This window comes from Schistocerca americana, chromosome 5 (genome assembly GCF_021461395.2).
Source record: "Schistocerca americana isolate TAMUIC-IGC-003095 chromosome 5, iqSchAmer2.1, whole genome shotgun sequence".
NCBI classification, from domain to species: domain Eukaryota; kingdom Metazoa; phylum Arthropoda; class Insecta; order Orthoptera; family Acrididae; genus Schistocerca; species Schistocerca americana.
Window position 1 is genome coordinate 252,678,920 of NC_060123.1, and position 20,129 is coordinate 252,699,048.

The following is a 20,129-nucleotide window of genomic DNA, read 5'->3' on the forward strand; positions in this document are numbered from 1 at the left end:
GAAGAAGGCAGGTCAGTTGCTGAGGGACTGCCAGATGACTCACATAACTTACGGAGGATGTTGTTATGAGTCTTCAGTGACTGAGTTAGATTAGGAAGGTGGTGTCTGCAGGACAGTTTTTCGTCCAAGATGACACATGGATATTTTGGGTTCGAAATCTGATGGACTCTCCCTCTGAAACTTACATTCAGTTCTGCATTTGCCAGATAATTGTTCAAATGGAAACAGGATACCGCTGTTTTGTTCACACTGGGTTGGAGTCTCCAGATTATGAAAAAAGTCTCCAGCATAGACTAGTCCCTTGTCGGCATCTTTTCTTTCTAGGTTGGTTCCTTATGTTCTGCAGCAAGTGGTAGGTCATTGACATAGCAAAATTTTCAGGTTGAAGTGGTAGGAAGATCAGATAAATATAGGTTGAAACAATAATTTGTGTTAAGACAATCCGTTGTTGAGCTTTCCCCTCTTTGATTATCTTGCTTCCAGTGATTATATGGAACTTCTGATCACTTAGCATGCTGTGTTAACAAATTGCTCCATCGTTTTGCAGTGTATAATTTGAAGTGGTTCATAGATTAGGCCTTCCATCGACTCAGTACTGGAGGCAGCAGTGAGAGCTTCATTTGGGATCCATCCTCTATGAAGAATGCAAGAGATAACTTGTGGTTGCAATACCTGTGGCCTAATCTGAAGCTTACCTAATAAATTGGAACACGATCTACGACAGCACTTTTTTTCTGTTACAGACCTACTTTTCACAGAGCTTGGAGCAGCAGCAACAGCAGCTTAGAAGGGCTATGGGGCAAAATTCTATCTTGTTGCTGGGTGTAACAGATTTAAAAATAGAAATTATCTTTGCCTCCTTAAACAGTAGGTAACCAGTCGGCATGATTAAAACTGAACAAATTGCAAAAAAGTTGTGCATTAAGGAGAGGGACATGGATAAACTGAAAGAACCAGAAATTGTTGAGTTTCAAAGACAGGTCTTGGTGACAATTGACTCATACTGGGGGAAAGTAATACAATAAGAATGTGTGGGTGGCTTCAAGAGATGAAGTTGTGAAGACATCATAGGATCAAATTGGCAAAAAGATAAAGCCTAGTAGAAATGTCTGAATAGAATAAGAGGTATTGTATTTAATTGACAAAATAGGAAAATATAAAATGCAGAAAATGAAATGAGAAAAAGGGGATGCAGACAAAAAAAAAATCTGAGGTTGACAGCGCATGCAGAATGGTAAATTGGGAATGGCGAGAGGAGAAATGCAAAGCTGCAGAAGCATTCATGATCTTGAGAAAGATAGATGCCATCTACAGGAAAGTTGTAGACTTTTTGAAGAAAACAGAAGAATCTGTAAGAGTTCATATGGCAAGCAATGAAGCAAAGCCTGCAAGATGGAAGAAAAATCTGAAGCTGCTATACAAAGGGAATGAACTCAAAGATAATGTGAACATGAGACTGGAATAAAGCACTGTGAGAAGAATTCGTCAGAGCTGTGAAAGGCCCAAGTATAAACAAGGCACTTACTGTAGGCAACATTGTCTGAAAATTGAGATCCCTGAGAGAATCAGCCATGACGAAGCTTCTCCACCTGGTGTAAATGATGTACAAGATATGCAGAATATCCTCAGACTTAATGAAGAGTATAATAATCCCAATTCCAAAGAAGGCAAGTTCTGACAGTTGTAAATGTTACTGAGCAATGAGTTCAGTAAGTTAGGGTTGCAAAATTCTGACATGAATTGTTTATGGAAGAATGGAAAGATTGATTAAAGCCAACCTGAGGGAATTTCAGTTTGGGTACTGGAGAAGAATAGGTGCACATGAATTGGTATTGATCCTACAACTTATCTTAAAATATTTATTAAAGGAAGGCAAACCTATGTTCATGGCACTTGTAGATATAGAGAAAGGTTTTGACAATGTTGACAGGATTATACTCTTTGAAATTCTGAAGAAGACACGAGGAATAAAAAAAGGGAGTGAAAATTAATCTGCAACTTGTACAGAAACCAGACTACAGTTAGATTTGAAGAGAATAAAAAGAAAACTGTAGTTAAGAGTGAGACAGGGTTGTAGCCTATCCCCAATATTATTCAATTTGTACGCTGAGCAAGATGTGAAGGAAAGAGGAGAAATTTAAATAGGGAATTGGTACAAGCAGAAGAAATAAAAATATCCAGGTTTGCCAAGGACATTGTTATTCTGGCGGACTTGGAAGAAAAGTTAAAAATTTAATATTGTCTTGGAAAATATGTTATAGACTGATTATCAGTGAAAGTAAAACAAAGCTAACTGAATGTAGTCAAATTAAATCAGGTGATGTTGAAAGAATCTGATTAGAAAATGAGACCCTAAAAGTAATAGGACGACTTCTGCTTTTCGAGCAGCAAAAAAGAAAAAAAATTGAAAAATTGACAATAGCCAAATACAAACAGGCAGTAGCAAGGAAACCATAATTGAAAAAGAGAAATTTGTTGACGTTAAGTGTAAGTCTATATGTTACAAAGTCTTTCCTGAACTGGAGTGTAGCCTTGTGTGGGTGTGAAAGATGGATGACAAACAGTTCAGAAAGGAAGAGGATAAAGCTTTCAAAATGTTATGCTACAGTAGAGTGCTGAAGATTAGGTAGATAGACTGAATATCTAATGAGGAGGATATGAATCAAAATGGCGATATAAGGAATTTGTGGCACAACTTGATCAAAAGAAGGGATCAGTTGATACTACACATCTAGAGACATCGGGGAATTATCAGTTTATGGAAGGAAGTGTGTGAGTAGTAAAAATTGTAGAGGAAGATGAAGGATTGGCTACAGTAACCAGGTTCAGTGTACGTTGCAGCGGCTATCCAGAGATGGCTAGGTTTGCACAGGAGTGTGGAGAGCTGCATCATACCATCTTTGGACTGAAGACCACAAAAACTTTAACAATTAATTAACTAATTAATTAATTACTGTTGTCCAAGAGGTATCTGATATCAAGGCCAGTGTCTAGCCTTTCGTTATGGTGTTAACACTGTTGGTCTGAGTTCAGTTGAAACAGATCATAGGAGGCAGAGAGACCTAAGAGGCCCTGAACACAGGTTTACAGATTTTCAAAACCATTCTTGATCAGTTGTGCGACATTTATTATTTGTGAAGTCGTACTTTTTCCCAAATAGGAACTGGCTGGTGAAAGAATAAGGAGCAGCTTTGTAGTGTGTATGGAGAGATACAGCTTCCAGGATCATCAGGTAACTTTCTTGGTTTGATGACCGTTATAACCTTGCTTTTCTCCAAGAGATTAGAGCACTTGGCAGTTGTCGAGTAGGTCTAGTATCCGTTATTTTACAAGAATGCATTCTGAACTGAAGTGGTCACAGGCATCAGTATTTTTTTCTTCTTGATTGTTAGTTGTTTGGGTGTCTAGTTTGGAAGATTTCTGCTCAGACACTACAGTCTGGAACCATGCGACCGCTACAGTCGCAGGTTCGAACCCTGCCTCGGGCATAGATGTGTGTGATGTCCTTAGGTTGGTTAGGTTTAATTAGTTCTAAGTTCTAGATGACTGATGATCTCAGAAGTTAAGTCCCATAGTGCTCAGAGCCATTTCTGCTCAGATGTGATTTCTCTCTGTGTGATAGCTGGTTATTTGATTGGTAGTGATAGGAACATACTCCAGAGTGTCAAAATTAACAGGCATAATGTCACAACATTGGTGACCCTAGCATTCATACTCCTGCTGCAGGTACCATCAGATGTAATGTATAATTTGACTATCTTTCATTCACTGGAGTGTTATGGCATATATTTAATGTTTTCTTACACAAGACTTTGATTCTTGTTGTTATGTTTTTATTTTGTGTGAGGTAGGGAGTGCCATGGCTGCGTGTTACAAACTGGCCATGGTTCCAACTGTTGTGTAGGCCAAAGGTGTTAAAGAGGATGAGCTTCATAGGTACTGCTCTCTTTTTTAACAGTGACATATTATTAATATTTTTTGTAATGGTTTGGAGAAGCTGACCCCAAAATAATGTCTTAAATTCACTCCACTAGGCATAATTTAATATAGAGAGAGAAGTATATTGTACATCAGTAGGAATAACTGGACCGCATTTTACACCATAGTAATGAAAAAGATAATTAAATTTTTGCCGAGTGAACTGCCTTTTTCTTGCATTGAGCCCACTCTTTAAAAGAAAATCTTTAGAAAGAGAACCATTATACAGAGTAAGGGTGAAAATCATGCGTGTCAGAAATATTGCCTATTGCATGGGGCTATTTTACAAAAAGTGAAAAAGACACAATTGATGGGCTGAATAGTTCCTGACAAATGTTTGTTCCAGTATGAAATTGCTACCCGTAGTTTAAACAAATTCACTGTTGTTTGCCATGCTTATTGTAAAAGGCTGCACAAATTACTGTAACAGCTCTGTGCTACTTACAATGACAAGAGAATGTCTGCATTCCCATAATTCAGTGTAGGCTATTCTAAGTGGAAAGGGTTTGGTGCCTTGTTCTTCACTGAAAACTAGGATGGAAAAAGTTTGAACAGACAGTGTATAAAAGTGTGCACAATTAATAGGAGACACAAATCACCTGATATTGCACCAACATACAAGTGGCAACTTTTGTTTGTGTGTCGACAGGGAGGGGGAGATTGGATTGCTGTGTGTGTGTGTGTGTGTGTGTGTGTGTGTGTGTGTGTGTGTGAGAGAGAGAGAGAGAGAGATGTAGATTGATGTTTCAGATTTAATTTGTGTCTTTAACTTTTTATGGATGTCAAGTAAAATACACAAATAACAGTAAACACATACTTAATTAATGTTTCCATAACACATCTTGCAGAATTAGTCACAGTTTCTACAGATAATATGGGGATTGTGCTACATTTTGCAACTATAGAGTCTTATTTGTTTCAAATGCATTTAACTTAATTTAAAAGTGTCATCAACGGTCACTGTAACAGTCGTGGTTTTGTTTAATAAGGTCACAAACATTTCTTATGTTTAAAATTCCTTTTGTCTCTTTACAAAACTATCAACCAGATTTATTTAAAATTAATATAAGACAGGCAATTTGTGTGTGACACTTATCCACCCAACCAGAGAACCAGATCATAAATTGCAAGGTCCGGAATTCAATTATCAGTTGCCCTAAGATATTTTTCTGTCACTTACCACTTCTTTCATCTGTGGCAGTCTTTGTTAATGTGAAAAATGTCAAATTGCACTGTGGTTCAGGGTCATTGTTGAAGTGTAGCCCCCTCCCTATCTCCCCATAACTCGCTGGGTCCATCAGTTCAAAGGTTAGAGGATAGGAAAGGCATAATAATGCCTCCAGGAGGACAATGCCACATAAATTATTGTGATGTGAAAACAAGCTTTACCTTTTAGTAATTCTGTGCATATGCTTTTTCTCTGCAACCTGTGGCATAGTCTGGAAGCAAAATTACTTTAGTACATGAATCAATAATGGTAAAAGCAGGCAGTGCTTTAATTGCATAGAAAGCAATATGAGGTTTCAATTGTCAGGGGATGATGTCTTAATCACTCCATTTTACATTAGCTGGCATTTGCACCAAAGATAAGAGGTAACAAATGCTAAGATTTTATAATAAAGGGTGCTTCTTAGTTGGTGAATTTTGTTTAACAGTTAAAAATTAATACAGTTATAGAAAGCCCTTGTAGACGGTAATTCATTTAGGAGTGAAAACAATTATCTGAAAAGTTCAGGCCTGCTCGTTCCTCAGACCTTAATCTCCTAGACTTAAAGTTGTGGGGGACACTTAAAGGAATTAGTCTACACCATGTCAATCAACAATGTGTGGACACTACAGGGTTGTCTTCAATGGGTACTAGCCGGTAAAACAGCAACTGGGTATACTTCAAAGGGTGCATCATTCCTTATGCCAGAGGGCAGAGGGGTGTATTGTCATGATTGGACAGCAAGTTGAACACCACCTGTAAACACATGTTTATCACAGAAAGTATGCATTTCTGGACCGATGTTGATTGGACGTTTTTCCTCAATCAGTACTACCGCCTCTGAGTATTAGTCACTTTTTTGAACACCCTGTATATTGTTAATTGTTTGGTCAATGAGGAGAGAGACCTGGTTCATTTGGAAAGGAATGGGAAATAAATTCACTTTGGCTTTACGAAATGACCTTTCCTCTCATTTGCCTTACCTGAAAGACAAATGCTGGATTATCCCTTTGAGAAAACAATGATCCATACACTGTGTTATCCTTGTTTCTAATTTGTCTTTATATGCTGCTGCCATCTTGTTAAATCGGGGTTGGTGGATGGGGATTTCAACCTTGCTCATCTCAAGTAGAGACCTGTACCATTGTGCATGGTCTTAACATGGAGTGATCATGCTCATCATTATGACTTCACTGTTGATCATGATTGCTGCAAAATGAGATAGAAGATAAAGCAGTCAGCATGGAAGCTGTTTTGAGAAACAATAGTTCTTCATTAGACATAGTCCTATTAAAAGTGGTAATATCTACCCTTGCCTTCCTCAGAGATGTGAACAGACTTATCCAACCAGTTTACATGGACTTCAAACCAAGGTGCAACTTGGAATTTTTCACATTAACAAATTGATAAGTGAAAGATAAAAATCCTGTCTGACTATTGATCAAGCCCCATATCTGTAGCTCAGTAGTTTGCACTTAACCACTAAGCCACGAAAATATGAAATATAGTGAACATTTTTCTTAGTTTTTAAAATATTCTTTGCATGCATCTTTAGCTTAACATTATAAAATATCGCGTGTCACATGAAATAGGAAATATTTATATGTAAGACAGTTTTTGTGTTTAAAGTTGAGAAATAATCACAGTTCTTCTGTTTAACAAAGTTTGTATGTACACAATAACTCCAGAAGACCTATTTTGATTTTTTGGGGATATCAACTTAATATTCATGATATTACGTTGACAGAGGTTCTCGGCAAGACATGGCGGCAATGGCATCACCTCCAGCTTCAACTCCCCAAGTTGACCATAACACAACACTAATGGAAGATCCTGACATATGGCGCCCAACCTAGGCGTAATAACTCAGTTTCTTTATCACTGTAATGAACATCATTAATCTTTTTTGCATGTGCCCTGCATGTTACATTATTTTGGATCAGAAATCAAAATGCAAAAATATCTTCATTCTTCTTAGTATTCTCATGGCTAGTAATGCATTTCCTTTACAGCTGAACACCGCATGTTGATATCCTACAAAGTTAGATAGTACTAGAAAGTTGGTGAAATGCATAGTAGTCTTACCAATAAATATTATTGTAATGAATTTAGCACACTTTTGCATTTTATTCTTTCTAGATGCTGCACTGATGCAACAAAAGAATTTTTTAGTAAATTTAGAAATTGGTTTCATTTATAGTGTAAAATATTAATTTACAGATCAGTTATTAAAATGAAGTGGATTTTTTTATATGAATTGAATAATGATGGTTCTGAGACATATTTTGTAAGCTTCAAATTGCCATCACTGTTACATGCCATAGGGCCACACTTAGTTTCCAATTTAGATAGTATGCATAAGGAGTTAAGGGAGTAACAGTGTGAGTTAAGAGAAAAATTGATACTCAGTTCAATTTAATTGAAGACTAGTGTGATTTTGGGGAGTGTGCAAAACTTTCCTTTTACATGCGGGCAGTATTTTGTTAAAGACAGCCGTAAAGCTTAAGAATTTAAGGTAAAAGTGGTTTTCCATGCATTAGCTTACATTTCTCCCCTTCTTGGAGTGGTCAAGGATGATTTGCGACTGGAAATGGATTTTATAAAAGATACATTGTCGATCCCCCCCATGAACCATGGACCTTGCCGTTGGTGGGGAGGCTTGTGTGCCTCAGCGATACAGATAGCCGTACCGTAGGTGCAACCACAACGGAGGGGTATCTGTTGAGAGGCCAGACAAACGTGTGGTTCCTGAAGAGGGGCAGCAGCCTTTTCAGTAGTTGCAAGGGCAACAGTCTGGATGATTGACTGATCTGGTCTTGTAACAATAACCAAAACGGCCTTGCTGTGCTGGTACTGCGAACGGCTGAAAGCAAGGGGAAACTACAGCCGTAATTTTTCCCGAGGGCATGCAGCTTTACTGTATGATTACATGATGATGGCGTCCTCTTGGGTAAAATATTCCGGAGGTAAAATAGTCCCCCATTCGGATCTCCGGGCGGGGACTACTCAAGAGGATGTCGTTATCAGGAGAAAGAAAACTGGCGTTCTACGGATCGGAGCGTGGAATGTCAGATCCCTTAATCGGGCAGGTAGGTTAGAAAATTTAAAAAGGGAAATGGATAGGTTGAAGTTAGATATAGTGGGAATTAGTGAAGTTCGGTGGCAGGAGGAACAAGACTTCTGGTCAGGTGACTACAGGGTTATAAACACAAAATCAAATAGGGGTAATGCAGGAGTAGGTTTAATAATGAATAGGAAAATAGGAATGCGGGTAAGCTACTACAAACAGCATAGTGAACGCATTATTGTGGCCAAGATGGATACGAAGCCCACACCTACTACAGTAGTTCAAGTTTATATGCCAACTAGTTCTGCAGATGACGAAGAAATTGAAGAAATGTATGATGAAATAAAAGAAATTATTCAGATTGTGAAGGGAGACGAAAATTTAATAGTCATGGGTGACTGGAATTCGAGTGTAGGAAAAGGGAGAGAAGGAAACATAGTAGGTGAATATGGATTGGGGGACAGAAATGAAAGAGGAAGCCGCCTGGTAGAATTTTGCACAGAGCACAACATAATCATAACTAACACTTGGTTTAAGAATCATGAAAGAAGGTTGTATACATGGAAGAACCCTGGAGATACTAAAAGGTATCAGATAGATTATATAATGGTAGATTTAGGAACCAGGTTTTAAATTGTAAGACATTTCCAGGGGCAGATGTGGACTCTGACCACAATCTATTGGTTATGACCTGTAGATTAAAACTGAAGAAACTGCAAAAAGGTGGAAATTTAAGGAGATGGGACCTGGATAAACTAAAAGAACCAGAGGTTGTACAGAGATTCAGGGAGAGCATAAGGGAGCAATTGACAGGAATGGGGGAAAGAAATACAGTAGAAGAAGAATGGGTAGCTTTGAGGGATGAAGTAGTGAAGGCAGCAGAGGATCAAGTAGGTAAAAAGACGAGGGCTAATAGAAATCCTTGGGTAACAGAAGAAATATTGAATTTAATTGATGAAAGGAGAAAATATAAAAATGCAGTAAGTGAAACAGGCAAAAAGGAATACAAACGTCTTAAAAATGAGATCGACAGGAAGTGCAAAATGGCTAAGCAGGGATGGCTAGAGGACAAATGTAAGGATGTAGAGGCCTATCTCACTAGGGGTAAGATAGATACCGCCTACAGGAAAATTAAAGAGACCTTTGGAGATAAGAGAACGACTTGTATGAATATCAAGAGCTCAGATGGAAACCCAGTTCTAAGCAAAGAAGGGAAAGCAGAAAGGTGGAAGGAGTATATAGAGGGTCTATACAAGGGCGATGTACTTGAGGACAATATTATGGAAATGGAAGAGGATGTAGATGAAGATGAAATGGGAGATACGATACTGCGTGAAGAGTTTGACAGAGCACTGAAAGACCTGAGTCGAAACAAGGCCCCCGGAGTAGACAATATTCCATTGGAACTACTGACGGCCGTGGGAGAGCCAGTCCTGACAAAACTCTACCATCTGGTGAGCAAGATGTATGAAACAGGCGAAATACCCTCAGACTTCAAGAAGAATATAATAATTCCAGTCCCAAAGAAAGCAGGTGTTGACAGATGTGAAAATTACCGAACTATCAGCTTAATAAGTCACAGCTGCAAAATACTAACACGAATTCTTTACAGACGAATGGAAAAACTAGTAGAAGCCAACCTCGGGGAAGATCAGTTTGGATTCCGTAGAAACACTGGAACACGTGAGGCAATACTGACCTTACGACTTATCTTAGAAGAAAGATTAAGGAAAGGCAAACCTACGTTTCTAGCATTTGTAGACTTAGAGAAAGCTTTTGACAATGTTGACTGGAATACTCTCTTTCAAATTCTAAAGGTGGCAGGGGTAAAATACAGGGAGCGAAAGGCTATTTACAATTTGTACAGAAACCAGATGGCAGTTATAAGAGTCGAGGGACATGAAAGGGAAGCAGTGGTTGGGAAGGGAGTAAGACAGGGTTGTAGCCTGTCCCCGATGTTGTTCAATCTGTATATTGAGCAAGCAGTAAAGGAAACAAAAGAAAAATTCGGAGTAGGTATTAAAATTCATGGAGAAGAAATAAAAACTTTGAGGTTCGCCGATGACATTGTAATTCTGTCAGAGACAGCAAAGGACTTGGAAGAGCAGTTGAATGGAATGGACAGTGTCTTGAAAGGAGGATATAAGATGAACATCAACAAAAGCAAAACAAGGATAATGGAATGTAGTCTAATTAAGTCGGGTGATGCTGAGGGAATTAGATTAGGAAATGAGGCACTTAAAGTAGTAAAGGAGTTTTGCTATTTGGGGAGCAAAATAACTGATGATGGTAGAAGTAGAGAGGATATAAAATGTAGGCTGGCAATGGCAAGGAAAGCGTTTCTGAAGAAGAGAAATTTGTTAACATCCAGTATTGATTTAAGTGTCAGGAAGTCATTTCTGAAAGTATTCGTATGGAGTGTAGCCATGTATGGAAGTGAAACATGGACGATAAATAGTTTGGACAAGAAGAGAATAGAAGCTTTCGAAATGTGGTGCTACAGAAGAATGCTGAAGATTAGATGGGTAGATCACATAACTAATGAGGAAGTATTGAATAGGATTGGGGAGAAGAGAAGTTTGTGGCACAACTTGACCAGAAGAAGGGATCGGTTGGTAGGACATGTTCTGAGGCATCAAGGGATCACCAATTTAGTATTGGAGGGCAGCGTGGAGGGTAAAAATCGTAGGGGGAGACCAAGAGATGAATACACTAAGCAGATTCAGAAGGATGTAGGTTGTAGTAGGTACTGGGAGATGAAAAAGCTTGCACAGGATAGAGTAGCATGGAGAGCTGCATCAAACCAGTCTCAGGACTGAAGACCACAACAACAACAACAACAACAACATTGTCGATTTGGAATAGCTTATCAGTCAGCGCAGCCCACAATGAACTTTTCCACTGAACATCAGTGTTTCACTTGCCTTTTGACACCCTCAGATTCTAGTATTGCCAAATATTGTAACTCTGCTGGACATACAAAGAAATGCAATAGAACAGTTTTCCCCATGTCAACATAATTTTTGGATTCTGATAATAGCCCAAGGCAATAGTAAAGACTGCAAGAATCATTTACTATTTACTCATAGTGAATACAGCAGTGTGTGTAGCCATTATGTGTGGCAGTACATCAGACACAAAGCTTTCCTCTGTTAAAAATTGCCCAGAAGGAACATTCCAACCATTTGATGTGTAGTGATCTATCCTTGACACACATTATAGGCATTTTTATATTATTTACATCTATGCCATAAGTCATCTTACAGCATTTGGCAGAGGGTGTTTATTGTTTTACTACACTCCTTTTACATTTGTGAGATGTGCGGGATAAAAACTGAGTAGCCTCTGTGAGATTGAATATCAATAATATTTCTGCCATAGTCATTTTTTGAGATGTGTGTGGGAGGATTGTAGAATTTTAACAATAAATCTTTCCATGATGCACAACACATTTTCTGTAGTGTTTGTCAGTAGCTTGCTGATAAGCTTCATGGTACTCTCATTCTTAGTAAATGAACTAAGTTAAAAGATTGCCATTTATTGTTAAAACTTGAAAAATATTTTTATTTGAAATGTGTACTGACAAATGTGTGGTGCACTATAGCAGCATACAACAAGTGTATTCATCCAGACATGCAGTAAGTACAGCTTCTGCATGGATGCAGAAAAGTGTATAACCCCTTTTAGTGCTGTAAATTAATGCAAATGTTCATTCATCAAAGCAAAATGACAAACAACTTTGTTACTACATGGCTGTCTGCCAAGTAGGTAACACAAGGTATGAAAACATCAGAATCACCTGATGACATGACCGCTGAAACATACAGTGATGTTTAAAATAAGTGACTGAAACAACAAATAATGATTTTTGCCATCTAATCTCCCTCCATGACAAACAGACCATTATGAACAAAGTATTTGTCTTCTCTAAATCTCATGTGATTAGTGTCAGAGATTGATGTAGAATACTGAACAATTGGTCAAACAATATTAGTAGATAAGTGATCAGAGGTTTTGCTTGTACCATTATTAGCCCCTTTCTGAGCCATAGATAAATTTAATGGAGAGTAATGAAAGTAATTTTTCCTTCCAGTATTGTAATAATGGACACCAATTTTAAACTAATGGATAATTTACAACAAATAACATCTGTCATTTTAAAGAGAGTTTCACATTATGTATGAGGTTTGTCCTTTATTCAGGTATTACAATATGGTCTCCTTCAAAGTACTCGCCCTGAGAAGTGATACACTTCTGCCAACACCATTTCCACTGTTGATAATATTGCTGAAAGTCTTCAGTAGTGCATTTCGGGAACATGAAGAAGTCACACGGGGCTAAGTCGGGGGAATAAGGCGGGTGGTCTGTCACGGTGATTGTGCTTCAGGCCAAAAACTCGCGCACAATGACCGACGTGTGAGTGGGCGGATTGTCGTGATGAGGGATCGACCTGCCCCCTTTTGCCAACTCCGGTCGAACTCGGGGCCACACGAGCTCTGAGACGTGTCAGAACTTCAACGTAAAAATTTCTGTTCACTCTCTGGCCGGGAGGGAAAAATTGTTTGTGAACAATGCCCCTAGAATCAAAGAAAACAATCAGTATTGTTTTCACATTGGACCTTGATTTTCGCGACCTTTTTGTTCTCAGTTCTCCTACTGTTTTCCATTCCTTGCTTTGAGATTTGAGCTCCACATCAAATTCATAAAACCAGGACTCGTCTCCAGTGATGACTCGGTTGAGAAAGTCCCCTTGTTCCTCTGCTTCCAACCAATCCTCACAGCACTCAACCCTCTTTGCTTCTGTTCTGACGTCAAGAGCTTCGGTATGATTTTCGCACACAATTTCTTCATTTCAAGTTTTTGTGTCAGGATTTCGTGAATGATTGTTTTGGGGATTGACAGCTCGTCAGCAATCATTCTGACTGTCAATCTATGGTCTGTAAGAACACAAGCCTGAATTCGTTCAACATTTGCATCAGAACTCAATGTCGATGGGCGTCCTGTGCAAGGGTCATCGTTCACTTCTTCTCGGCCATCCCGGAACCTTTTTAACCACTTTTTCACGGTTGGTTCCTTCAGAGAATTGTCTCCGTAAACCTGTTTCAAACACTCAAAAATCTCACGGCCATTCTTGCCTAGCTTTGCAAGAAACTTGATGTTGACACGCTGTTCCTCAATCAGAGATAGCTCCATGCCGACGGCAGGTGAAAAAGGGTAACGGTCAACAAGCTGCCGCATACTCCCACCTTCACGCAGAGTGCTCTGACTAGAACTGAGCATTGATGGGTTTGATTACAGCAGTAGTCCCACCTGGCGGTGACTGCAACTTGTAACATAAAGACATTATTCAACTTTTATACGTATTTTCCGGACAAACTTTGTAACTTGCTAAGTCAGTGTATTATTCATTATGATTCAGTTGTATAAGCTGTTTCTTGAAGACTCAACCCAGACGTATAATTCAGAGGTACTTTATTGAACGAAAACACACAGGAAGGCATGTAGGCCTCAGATCAAATTCACCTTGCAGATTAACACTGGGTCTGAGGCGGCAGCCAGCCTGGACATGGTTTTGGGCTGTCTTCTATATTCACAAAGATAGTCGGGGCTGGTTGCCACGTCCCACCCCAGACGCACATTGTGCATGCACTTTGAAAAATGATGTAACATTTAACCATGCAATTACACTAGATTCAGACAGAAGGGGTACATGGATTTCTCCTCATGGGGAGATGGCAGTTGCTTTAAAATGAGCTGGTGAGTAGTGATTCAATTGTAATAATAGTAGCTTATATTCAGGTGTGGTTGGTTCTCTGCAGAATTGGAAAAGTACCATACTAGTCCACATCTAACATTGGCTGAATAAAGAACATTGGAAAGAAAGAATTATCGAATGAAAATATGGAAAACACACTGCCTGTTGAACTTTGCTACTCACAAAATTCTGTAGTATGTTTTGTTCTTATAAGTAATCTCCTCACTTTTCAACAGTTATTATTCTGCAATACCAACTTGCAATTTGTGGTATAGTAATGTAACTTTTGTCTGGGATGGCGTCAGCAGCTCTCCCATCTAACACCTGTTGTGTGACAAAGATATGAATACCATTCTGGAGGCAGTTTCAGCATATCTTCTCTGTAAATGTGTGGTGTACTGTAGTATGAGCAAAAACAGATTAAATATATCTTTTGCCTTCTTAAATCATCTATGCTAAATGAAGAGCCTCTAGTGTGGAAAGAGTTCAGCATAGAAACATGCCCTGGACCAGAGCCCATAAAACAGAAATCGCCAAGGATTTTAACAGCAGCCTTGAAAGCTTGCATTCCTTTGCCTACAGGACTAAGCATGCTCTTTAAACATAACCAAGTTCCTGCAGTTTACATCTCTCAGGTAACACACAATCTAAATGTAACACCACTGACTACCAAACTGGCTGCTTCAATTCTCTTTATTGGCCTCCACTGTTATTAGACCTCACCTCGTTAGATTTTTGCCTGTAGAGATGGATAAAAAGAAGCTCTCTGAGAAGAAATAAACAAGAAGCTGGTTGCATTATGAATTGTACTACCATTTCAAAGTATGGATAGATTTTTAGTGAAGTGGTACATGTATTTTGGAGAATGCCAAAAAGTATATTGAAATCTATTGGATGGTGTTCAGAAAACTTAATGTATCGTAAATGTTTGTGTTTTTTGCATCACAGCTCGATCCATTGGAGATCTGAGGTTTCCAACTAAAAATATCCTGTCACTGGCTCTTGAAATATTATTTTCAACGTAGTTTTTTTGCTACAGTTTACTGATCACCATCTCGAAACTTTGAAGTTTTCCTAAATGAAATGGAGTTATTGCTAAATAAAGTAAACAAAATGGATTGAGAGTTGATAATCTGAGGCAACTTCACATATAGTAGAAAACAGAGGCCCTTTTGAACCGTGCAACATCCTATAATTTACTGGCTGAAGTAAAAGCTGCTACAGGAGTAACAGTAGCTTGCGAAACAGCTTTAGATCAATTTCTGCTCAAGAAAAGTTTACACAATACTTCACTAAAAAATTTCAGTACAGGTTTTAGTGACCATCTTGCTAAAATATTAAGCTTAAAAATGAAAGGCATTATTATTAACATGTCTTAAAGAACTACAAGTAGAAGGTATAATAAGGATAATGTAAACTGCAACAGCTTATTACAGAAAGAAAAATGGTCACAAGTTTACAAAATTAATGGTATCAAAGAAAAATTCAACTCTTTCATAGATACATTAACCCATTTCTTTCAAATTGCCTTCCCACTGAGAATTGTAACCGTAAGGGTGAATTCTAGAGCAAAAAGCTGGATCACGAGGGGAATAAGGGTTCCATGCTGTAAGATAAGACTACTTTGTAATATGCGCAAACCAAAAATTCCTCATTTGAAATACACAAATACCATAAAAAGTACTCAAGAATTCTAAGAAAAGTAGTGAGAGGAGCAAAAAAATGCATAATGACAAATACATTTACAATTCAGCTAATAAACAGAAGGCTGTTGTTGTGTTATAAAAAAGAATCTGTTGAACACAGGCCATCCTGCAAAAATATAACACTGTCACAAAAAGTATAAGAGTGATAAACCCCTTAAAAATAGCAAACACTTTTAACAGTTTTTTTTAACAGGTGTTGCTGATAATATGATACTGTCAAACTTGCATAAGAGCACCCAAGCCAATGAATACAAAATAAGTGCTTGTAGAGGATCAATGTACATAAGTTCTATCTGACAAGATGTAGTAGTTAATGCAATAAAAGAACCAAAAAATTCCACCTTTTCAGGCACTGATGGTGTCCCTGTAACAGTCTCATAGAGAGGAGTGCATCAAGTCTAATTGAAATACTTACACATTTACGTGACTGCTTACTTCACTTCAGGCAGTCACTTTCCCTGCTGTATTGAAAAGTCATTCCAGTACATAAAAAGGTGGAAAAGATAATATAAATAACTACAGACTCATCACAATTTCTTCCTGCATTTCAGAAGTATTAGAAAATGTTATGCATGACAAACTTATGAAATTTATAAATAAAAAAAAATATCCTATGCAATGAAAAACATGGTTTCAGAAATAAGAAGTCAATGACAACTGCTATTTATGAGAGCATAAATTCCATATTAAGCCTAATAGAAAAGAAACAGGACTCAATAAAGGTATTCATTGACATGTCAAAAGCTTTTGACATGGTGGACCATAAGATTCTGCTGTCAGAGCTTGAAAAATGTTATTTGAGGTCTGTCCAAAATGGGATCAGTTCCTTCCTGAGCAATCATAATCAGGCAGTGTGCATCAAGCACACAAATATCCATCTAAACACTGTATCTGAACACTTGTCAGCCCATAAACAAATTACTTGGCAGCTGGGCACAGAATAATCAGCTAAAAACAAAAACAAACAAAAAAAACAAAAACAAACAAAAAAAAACAAAAACAAAAAAAGTCCACAATGCTCCAAACAAGGACATGTTTATCCCATTGGCCTCTATCAACGATGAACTACTTAGTAACAGTATTGAAACCAAATTCCTTGGACTTAAGCTGCACAGTAATGTAAAGTGGAATAAGCACATTGAATACCTGAGCAAGACATGTTATCTTCTTTTCTCGCTAAAATATGCTGTAGTCAGAAAACAGTAATGAATGCATATCATGGCTACTTCCATTTTTGTCCTAAATGTGGAGTCACTTTCTGGAGAAACTCTAAAATGGCTTATAGCACTTTCAAACTACAAAAAAAAGGGCTGCTTGGATGCAAACCTAGAGACTCTTGCAAACCTCTGTTTAAGATATGTGGTATTCCTCCATTACCGTGTGTACATTATTTGTCCTAGTCTAGTAGAAAGACAATAAAGGGCAGCCACTCAAGAAAAATGTCAATATCTGGCCTTAACTGCACCATATTTTCCTATAATACTTGAAGAAACTTGTTTTGAAAGCTTACAGGTGCCTCAAGTGTGCCAGTTTGTTGACAAACGCTGTACTGATCTGCTTGTCATATGAAAAGCAGTGTTTGTCCCATTCATGGCAGTGTGGAGACAAGCTCATTTCTTATGTAATCAGCAACATTGATACAATACCATGAATGAAGGGAGATGCACATACCCTTCATAGACAATTCTTGTTGTGGTTTACAGAATGATTTTTAGTGCACATTTGTTTGGAAGATGACTTGTAGGTAGAAAAATTGCAAAAATGTGAGGTGACATTAGGTGGACATACAAAACCTAAAATTCTTTGCTAGCGCATGGAGCAATACTGTTAATGTTCAGAAGTACCAAAATTATATCCAGCAACCACATGTGTGACATCTGAAACCCAAATAAATCTATATTTCTTATTACTAGGAAACTTCAATTGTTTTTAAGTGGTAAGTCTAAAAGACTCATTGTGACTGAAGCGGTTTCATTTCCCATGCTGTTAGTAACCTCTCTATTAGCAAGTTTGTCTTGGGAAGCTTTTCTGCTTGCAAGGAAAGCTTTCTACAGAAGGAGTTGATGACCGACGAAACATCTTGAAAAATCAAAACTATGTGGGAGACACACACACTTGATCTTGTCCTTACTGCTTTTAGTCAGTATTGTCTTTCCCCATTATAGTATGACTATGTATTTATGGTTATTCTTACGGCTTCAGTGTACTCTAACCTGAGTCACATTTCCCACCCATATGCAGTGATCCCAGGGAGGAATCTTATGACAAAGCTACCCTCCATTGAATTTTTTGAAATGTTTCTCAAATGAGTCTTTCATACTGCAGGAGTGTGAACACTGGAATGAAACTTCTTTACAGATAACAATTATGTTTCATACCATGATTTTAATCTTAAACAGGAATAAACCGATCTCTATTGTATCCTTTTTCTCAGTAGAGTTAGTGAAAGATTAGCAGTAGAGTATATGTGTGGTTTAAATAGCAGAAGAAGAGAGGTCCTAGCAAATCAAAGATGTGAGATGGGGCCTGACAGTTCGGTCACTAAAATTAAATCTTGTGTCTGCAGATGATTGGACTGATTTGTTTTCATGTACCACGTTGTGCAAAATTGTTCGGGTTTTCACAGCCTTGTTTGCTTCTGTCTCAGGATTTTCAGCTGACATTAAACAAGTTTCCTGATGTTTCAGCAGCACAAGTGGGTGGCATCAGTAAAGCTTCACCCTCTACTGCTGGGTGAATCTTTGACTACACCAGCCACTCACATTATTGGAACATAAGGAAAATCGTTAAACAGATGTCAGCGGAAGATTCCAAAATAGAAACAAACAGGCAATACTTCACTTTGTACTTTCCTTGCTGTATACTTTCTGAAACAAATGTTGCCAAATTTCAAATTGTCTGTAAGTAACTAATGCACTATTTTACCAGCACATCAAAATGGTGCACTCCCTTGATTAATGCGGATACTTCAACATCTTAGAATCTCTTTACATAGCTAGCAAGAGAAATATTGTTTGACTGTGAGGAAGTCCTTTGCATGTGTGTATCACTGACAACTGAACTTGTAAATGATAAACCTATTCCTAATACTGTTCTTCTCTTTGCTTTACTGTACATTTTTTCATTTCAGTTAAATTGAATCAATCAGTTATAGAATGTTATATTTTTGGTTGATTGCAATTTTTGTCACAATGCATGGCTACAGCTAAGTGAGTGCACTTTCTGCTTGCAGTAGAATATAAGGGTAATTTCTGATTTACTGCCTTGGAAAAAATATGTATTAAAACATTAATCAGCTCTACTCGGGTAAACTGTTGAGTCAGTTGCTTGGATCAGTCATTTTTAGCAGTATGCTGATCTCTGTATTATCAGCGACATAGTGCTTCTTTTTGAAGGGTTTTTACTTTGAAAATATAAAATGTTCTGAAGTATTTTCAGTGCAGTTGTGAAAAGGATCTCAAATGCCCTCTGAAAATTTTTTCAGGGCAACGGCAGAGGAGATGCGTAGTAATGCTGCCCAGCCAGACGGACTTCCAACGGGAACCCATTCCAACCTTGTTGATCATGCTCAGCCTACAGCTGTCAGCGATCCCCCAAAATCCTCATTAGTTGGCGTAGTATGACATATTGGTTCACTATTACCAATTCTTTTGCTGTGGAAACTACCTGTGTGAACTGAAAACATTGGTGACTGCCATTTATGTGATTGTGCTGGCTTAGTCAATTTACAGTGTTATGCCATTTTGGTCCCCTCAATGTACCAAAAATCATTTTAGTCATTTATGTGCTTTTGCATTTATTAGCATATTGTTTATAGCTAAAACTCGGTAGATCAGTGATAAAGAAAGAGTATGTTGCATTTGTTAAGATTTAGGCAAAATATGGACTAAGAAATCTTGATCACATTGTGTTTTGTTTGTGCTATTCTTGTATACACTGTCACTGTGATAATTTTTGGACTTGTGTGTGTGTGTATTGTTGAATATTATTAGCATTATTACATTTAGAAATGTTGTAATATTTCAGTGTGGTAGGGTTTTGAGTGTGATCAACAAGTGACCAGCGTAGTAAATAAACAAATGTTCTTAAGTTATACTCTTTTTAATCTTAGACTGAGAATTGTCACTGCACTTCATGCGGTGTTATCCACCAGATAAACCGAAATTAGGGTAAGTATTTATTTGCAATGGAAATGCCCATGTCCTCTTTTTTTTTTTTTTTTTAAAAAAAAGGGAAAATAAAATAAAAAGGGCAAGATTTCATTCCAATAGGACTTCCTTTAACTGCTATTATATGATTAAGTGCTATATTTTGTATTAATTAATATTTAGTGTGAATGTCATTTTTGTATTCATTTGTTTTTGTCTTTGACTCACTTTTTTCCTTTGTAAGACTGATGGACTACATGTTTTAATG

General features: G+C 37.8%; 1 protein-coding gene across 4 annotated transcripts in view; it reads left to right on the top strand.

The window, feature by feature from the left end:
• The window catches only part of LOC124616786 (calcium channel flower), a 75,793-nt gene extending 55,870 nt beyond the window's left edge, over positions 1-19,923 (top strand). For 2 of the 4 annotated variants that reach the window (XM_047145201.1, XM_047145198.1), the window contains one exon: positions 19,198-19,923. In XM_047145201.1, the coding sequence (XP_047001157.1) occupies positions 19,198-19,336 (139 nt within the window). In that variant the 3' untranslated portion in view covers positions 19,337-19,923. Of the gene's footprint in view, positions 1-6,932; positions 7,069-19,197 lie in introns of all 4 variants that reach the window. The other 2 variants (XM_047145200.1, XM_047145199.1) reach the window with 2 other exon arrangements.
• Positions 19,924-20,129: the final 206 nt, after the last annotated feature.